This window comes from Centropristis striata, chromosome 20 (genome assembly GCF_030273125.1).
Source record: "Centropristis striata isolate RG_2023a ecotype Rhode Island chromosome 20, C.striata_1.0, whole genome shotgun sequence".
NCBI lineage: Eukaryota > Metazoa > Chordata > Actinopteri > Perciformes > Serranidae > Centropristis > Centropristis striata.
In genome coordinates, this window is record NC_081536.1 from 34,894,993 (window position 1) to 34,902,064 (window position 7,072).

General features: G+C 42.3%; 1 protein-coding gene across 1 annotated transcript in view; it reads left to right on the forward strand.

Annotated features, from left to right (window-relative positions):
• LOC131993213 (heterogeneous nuclear ribonucleoprotein L-like) overlaps positions 1-4,779 on the forward strand; it is a 31,610-nt gene extending 26,831 nt beyond the window's left edge. The window contains exons 10-15 of the mRNA XM_059359001.1: positions 335-552; positions 1,119-1,240; positions 2,306-2,507; positions 2,982-3,039; positions 3,132-3,230; positions 4,715-4,779. Of these exons, the coding sequence (XP_059214984.1) occupies positions 335-552; positions 1,119-1,240; positions 2,306-2,507; positions 2,982-3,039; positions 3,132-3,230; positions 4,715-4,770 (755 nt within the window). The 3' untranslated portion in view covers positions 4,771-4,779. The remainder of the gene's footprint in view (positions 1-334; positions 553-1,118; positions 1,241-2,305; positions 2,508-2,981; positions 3,040-3,131; positions 3,231-4,714) is intronic.
• The last annotated feature ends 2,293 nt before the right edge of the window (positions 4,780-7,072 follow it).

Consider the following 7,072-nt stretch of genomic DNA (forward strand, 5'->3'; position numbering starts at 1 on the left):
ATAAAATGTGTCTTTGATTCGCTTCCCTTTCTCCACATGTACACTAGCAAGCATGCTGGGAGCCTGTTTGTTTACTACCTGAGGTTGTTTTTAATGTCTATAAATAAAGTTTGACTTGACTTGACTACCTGCAGTAACAATGGGAGGCTGCTGGTGGTGGAGAAGCAGCTTCTGAAAGCTGAAGGAGGAATCTAAAAGGTTTATGATCCCTCAGGCAGACAGAGGAACAGTAAAGGATGCTAGCTCTCTAGTTGTACCTCAGACAGTAGAATAGACTAACTGGTCTTATCGAAGCAGGTCCATCTAGTGATCTCAGTGACTGTGACCTCCTCAGGCCCCCCCTGCCCCCTGCTGCCTCTGCCTGGTAACAGCAGGTATAAACTGGCCTCCGTGGATGTTCCTGACATGGTTTCCTACCCGCTGCCCCAGTCCTCCTCCTCCTACTCTGGCCACGCCCCCAGCTCCGTTGCCATGGTGAGCGGACTCCATTCCTCCAAGATGAACTGCACGCGCATCTTCAACCTCTTCTGCCTCTACGGGAACATTGAGAAGGTGAGTTTAGTCGTCTAATAGCAGATTGAATGCATTTTCAGCAAACTACACTCTGTTAATTAGTGTTACGTTGGAAAAGTTGAGTAATGTAAAGTAACTGTAACCCACATCGGACCACGTTCAGCACTTTTATCCCTGATCAGACACAAATCATAAATCATAAATATGCAACTTTTTTTCTCCTAGATTTGCCACTTTTAATCTCATAAATCTGCTACTTTTTCTTCTAGATTTGCCACTTTTAATCTCATAAATGGTGGGTGGGATGGTTGGATGGTTGGATGGTTGGTTGGTTGGTTGGATGGTTGGTTGGTTGGTTGGTTGGTTGGTTTAGTTATCCAGAGGGAAATTCAAGCAATTTAGCCGACTCTGGTAAACCCGAGGCTAACGCACCTGGTTAAAACGATGTACAGTTTGAACGATAACAAGTTACTCTAGTTTCACACCACTTAATTAACTGAAAACATAACATGATCATTGATATTAGCTGTCCGATGTGGATACAGTAAAGGGTTAGCTGTAGTGTTGCTTATAAAAGACAGACAGAGTGAGACTGTGTCTCTCAGGTGAAGTTCATGAAGAGTGTTCCTGGCACGGCGCTGGTGGAGATGGGGGATGAGTACGCTGTGGACAGAGCCATCACACACCTCAACAGCATCAAGGTGTTCGGAAAGAGACTCAACGTCTGGTGAGAACACACACATTAGTCCATTATTTCATAGATTTCACTGTGTGTCAGATGTTAATGTGCTCCGTGATGGATCCAGAATGTTTCACATGTATCTCTACAGGTGTGAGAAATAGAAAATTACTGATTCACGTTTTACATTTTTTTTAAATCTTTTTATTTTTATTTCATTAATTATTTTACATTTGAAATATTAGAAATGTAGTAAAATGTTGCGCCACGTGTCCAAGGTGATGTCTTCAAATAAAGTATATTAAAAATGTGACTATCATAATTGTTATTGAGCATTCCTACCAGGAAATTCACTCCAGTTTTGCTTCAGTGATTGAGGCTGCTGGTCAAGGCCTCTAGGTGGCGCTAGAGGTCACAGTCTCAACTCTGAACGAAGCAGGCGGCAACCTCCCGCTCTGAGCAGCGAGGCAAACAGGAAGTGCCTTGAGCTGCATTTGAGTCCTATCTATCCCAATACAAAATTTGAAAACTTCTCACTTGATTTATTAGCTCAGAAATGTTTTCAGGACAACACTATGGTCTCAATCACTAGTAAACAATCTGATGTTAATAGTGTAAATAATGGCCCCATTTAGAAGAAAATAGAAGATAAAGAATCGTATGATTTGGGGCGGGGCTACCTTTGATTGACAGGTCACGTCATCAGAATAATGCGTATCCATGGCAACGTGGACTTTAAACAGCCGTGAACTTGTTTGTCGTCCGTGTTTTCGTCTCATAACTTTGAGCCTTTCACTGTATTTTCACTTGATGACAGTTTATTTGAATGTTTTGTTCAGTAAATGTCTTGGTTGGACTAACAGACACTCCAAGGAGTCCATTCCTCATAGACAGTCTATGGGATGAAGCCACTTTGGATGGAATGATGTCATGGCTCCATATAAACCTAATGTGTGACATGTTGCTAGTGTTCTAGTCCTTGTATGTAAAACTGTGACTTGCACAGATCAGATCAAGTAACTCAGCTGTGGTGTCATGTCATGTGGTGTCGTGTCGTGTCGTGTCGTGTCGTGTCGTGTCGTGTCGTGTCATGTCGTGTCATGTCATGTGCAGCGTGTCCAAGCAGCACGCGGTGATCCCCAGCCAGGTGTTTGAGTTGGAGGACGGCAGCAGCAGCTACAAGGACTTCGCCATGACCAGGAACAACCGCTTCAGCAGCGCCGGCCAGGCGTCCAAGAACATCATCCAGCCTCCGTCTGCCGTGCTGCACTACTACAACGTCCCACCCTGCGTCTCCCAGGACCACCTGCTCAGGGTACTGCTGTCTCAAGCTTTATTATGTCCCCACAACCTTCAGCTACACCACAGTTAACTCTATGGACTCTCATTGGGCTGTTTGCTCCATCTTTGAATCTTTTTCATGTCTTTTCATGTCTTTGTAAGTCATTTGTGTCTTTTTTATATTTTATATATATGTATATATATATATATATATATATATATATATATATAATACACATACAAAGCTAATATATACATTTGAATCTAATATCTGCTTTTCACACGTATTAAAAACTTTGTTGATTTATGTGAACACACATTGGTCATCATCAAGCCAAAACAGGTCGGTAATATCTCATATTCTAATGAGCTGATATGGGAAATTAGTCATGATGCATAGAGTAGTAATGTCCAAATGTCTTCATGTAAATGTTTGAACCAACCACATGAGGACTGAAGTGTCCTCTGCTGTTTTGACTCATATATCAGTCACTGTGTGTCTTTCCAGCTGTGTACGGAGCATGACGTTCCTGGCTTCGTCAAGTTCAAGATGTTTGATGCCAAACGTGAGTAGAAGTGAACAGATGATGAGTTTATCCTGTTTATCATGTCGTACCTCCTCATCAACCTGTCTGTCTGCCTGTCTGTCTCCTCTCAGCCTCCTCTAAGACCATCTCTGGCCTGCTGGAGTTCGACAGTAAGACTGAAGCTGTGGAGGTCCTGACTGTCCTCAACCACTACCAGATCAGGATACCCAGTAAGTCACATAGTGGAGATCCACTCTGAAGATCTGGAGCAGACTGATTCTACGTATTTATACCTCAAAGTCACATCTATACCCTACATACACTGTGTCATAACCTCTCTGTGATGCTGATTGAACCATCCTACTTTCTGGTGTTTGTGGACCCTGATACAAGCCTTTTATTCACAGTCTAGACGTTACTTTAATTATTGTACTGTATTAACTATAATCCAACTAAACAGATATGAACAAAGGAAGAATGACGGCAAAGGAAAAAGACAAGTCACAACGAGTTAATCTGGTGTCATTAACCAGAGTTAGCACCAGATTATATTACTGTATGAGGAGCCTAATGGGACAGAATTCATTCTGCCCTCTCACATCCACAGCTTTACCTCTCTGTTCACAATTTAAGATTTAATTATGGAAGAATGAATTATGGCCCATACAGTTATTAATATGATATGACTGCAGGTTTAAGTGTCGTGCTCTTGGCTAATCAGTGTTACACTGATGATATGTCATCGTGGTAAAGAAAACCCCAATTCCAGAAAAGTGTGTTTCACGGTCATTTCGGACAAGATCGCCACCATCAGTGTTGGTATAATATTTCAAGAAAAGAGGCAAATCTATAGCACCAAAGTACCAGATTTATAAGGAAAAAAAGTTGGAAAAATAGGCTGTTTTTTTGTTTTTCAAGGAACTACATCGCGACATGCAACTTTTTTCTCCAAGATTTGCCCCTTTTAATCTCATAAATTTGCGACTGTATTTTATTGTGAAGGACAGAAGTACGGTCCAGGTGTGTTGGGTTGGTTGGTTGGTTGGATGGTTGGATGGTTGGTTGGTTGGTTGGATGGTTGGATGGTTGGTTGGATGGTTGGTTGGTTGGTTGGATGGTTGGTTGGTTGGTTGGTTGGTTGGTTGGTTGGTTGGTTGGTTGGTTGGATTGTTGGATTGTTGGATGGGTGGTTGGTTGGTTGGATTGTTGGATTGTTGGATGGTTGGTTGGTTGGTTGGTTGGTTGGATTGTTGGATGGTTGGATGGTTGGATTGTTGGATTGTTGGATGGTTGGTTGGTTGGTTGGATTGTTGGATGGTTGGTTGGTTGGTTGGTTGGTTGGATTGTTGGATGGTTGGTTGGTTGGTTGGTTGGTTGGTTGGTTGGTTGGATTGTTGGATTGTTGGATGGTTGGTTGGTTGGTTGGTTGGTTGGTTGGTTGGTTGGTTGGATTGTTGGATGGTTGGTTGGTTGGTTGGTTGGTTGGATTGTTGGATTGTTGGATGGTTGGTTGGTTGGTTGGTTGGTTGGTTGGTTGGTTTAGTTATACAGAGGGAAATTCAAGCAATTTTGCCAACTCTGGTAAACCCTAGGCTAACGCTAATGCTAATCGTTTGTGACACATAGTCAATTTAAAACTGTGAAAAAAAGACAGTATAATTTACCTTCAAAGTGTCTGAATTCTGAATCTGATGCATTGTGTGTGTGTTTCCAGATGGCTCCAACCCGTACACTCTGAAGCTGTGTTTCTCCACCTCGTCTCATCTATAAAACCTTTCAGAGCACAAGAAGAGACGACGGCTGACCTCTGACCTCTGACCCCAGAGAGACGAGGAGAGACGAGGAGAGACGAGGAGAGATGAAGGAGAGGAGATCTGTGGTGTTTAAAGGAGATGGAAGGAAGTGTGACGAAGACTCCGAAGATCGTACGTTCACCATCATCTACCATCGACCACTCAACGAGCTGACAGACTGGAGACTGTCTGAGATAATCAGATATAATAATAATGATAATAATAATAATAATAATAGTTGTCCTGTGGGCCTGGAGGACTCTGATCAGTGTTGGTCCCAGTCCCCTTCACTGCACCCTGAACTCCTGTTGGACTGTAAACCTGGACTGGGACGGACTGGGACGGACGAGACCACATCAGACGTCTCTACAATCATCATGTGGCTCATGGACACTGAGACAATATTTCAATGTTTAAACTACAGTGTGTTGTTTTTAAGTGTCGTTGGACAAACACAGTACATGTGGATAAACAAGTTCTCATCTAGGGTTCATTAGTGGACCATCAACGTTTAGAACTGGCTCAGACTCAGATATTCATGGTCCTGGTTCTTCTGGGACAACCCCCCCTCCTGCAGCATGATGTCACTTCTATTACATGGAAACTTATGGCAGGATTTCCATGATATTCCACAGGAATCTTCATGATCTTCATGTTTATTGCTTCTTGCAGCTTTCTGAAGAGCTGCTGCTCCAAACTTCTTCACCCTGCAGGTCCAGGTCCTCGGGTCAGATCTGTGCAGAACACCACAATAAAAATAAAGACAGGATGATAATAACATCCAAAACATCGGGCCATTTTTGATGGCAGCCATATAAAAACTATGAGAACCAATATATATCATGACGGTCAGTCATGGTGTCAAATATTATGCATGTTATTCATTTTTCAGTATACACGTATAAGACTTAAATTAATATATGTTCAACCACTTAGAGCTGAGTTGGAAATGATTGATTATATAAATACATGGCCAAGATGAACATATCTATTTGATCACATAATCATCTAATGATATTCTTGAGAGCTGCTGACCAACAAGACCAACTCAGCCCGTTGAGAGAGACCAACTGAAACGTGTTCCATTCATTTATTTGATTTGTTTAACTGCAGTGTGATTGACACAGGCTAACATTACTGGCCGATCACTAGCTTGCTAAAGTTAGCAGCCGATCATAGCATGCCAACGTTAGCAGATATATTATATTATATTATATTATATTATATTATATTATATTATATTATATTATATTATATTATTATGTCATTATACTGGCTGAGAGGCGGAGACATATACAGACGTTAGCAGTGACGTAATGACGAACAGCAAACAGGTTCAGAGCTGGTTCACAAGTTGAACCAACTGAGGACCAGAACCAGCACCGGCTCCCGGTCGAAAAACCCTATAAGTGGCTTGGAAGATTTATTGGTTCTCATAGATTTTATATGGCTCCCATCCTGATGAAGTGGCTCCCATCAAAAATTGAAACTTACGAACCAAATAGAAAAAATGTGGTGCTTCTGTCCGGCGTGTCCCCAGTCTTCTCTAGTCTGGTCCTAGGCTGTCTGACTATAAAAGCCACTTGAAAAATCTGCCAGATTGCCATTGAAGTTGCCCAATCACCTTCATGTTCCCAAAGAGAAGAACCCTTTAGATATGATGCTTCATTGAGCCTTTCTCTAGCACCACCTTCACCACAACTACTGGCTCTGAGGTCATCAGTTATTCTGGTGTGTTCTGTTGATGTTTGGGACTCTGAGGTTCTAGTGACAGCAGAGTCTCGACATGTTCCTGGCAGCAGGTCAGTCCAGTTACTGCTCTGAGAAGGTCGAGCTGTTTCCAAACAACGAGCGTTGAGAGTAAACTACTGATCCCTCACTGTCAGACCCAAGTAGTTGTTTCAACTTTAATATTTTAGTGTCCGTGCTGCGAAAGAGTTTTTCGTCAAGACGACAAAGACAATGGAGGTAACTCAACGAATCTTGCTCTTTGACTCAATATTTGAAGTTAAAATCCCTGATCAGACACAAATCATAAATCTGTGATGGTTGGTTGGTTGGTTGGTTTAATGAATGGTTGGTTGGTTGGTTGGTTGGTTTAATGAATGGTTGGTTGGTTGGTTGGTTAGTTGGTTGGTTGGTTAGTTGGTTGGTTGAATGGTTGGTTGGTTGGTTGGTTGGACGGATGGTTGGTTGGTTGGTTGGACGGATGGTTGGTTGGTTGGTTGGTTGGTTGGTTAGTTGGTTGGTTGGTTGGTTGGTTAGTTGGTTGGTTGAAT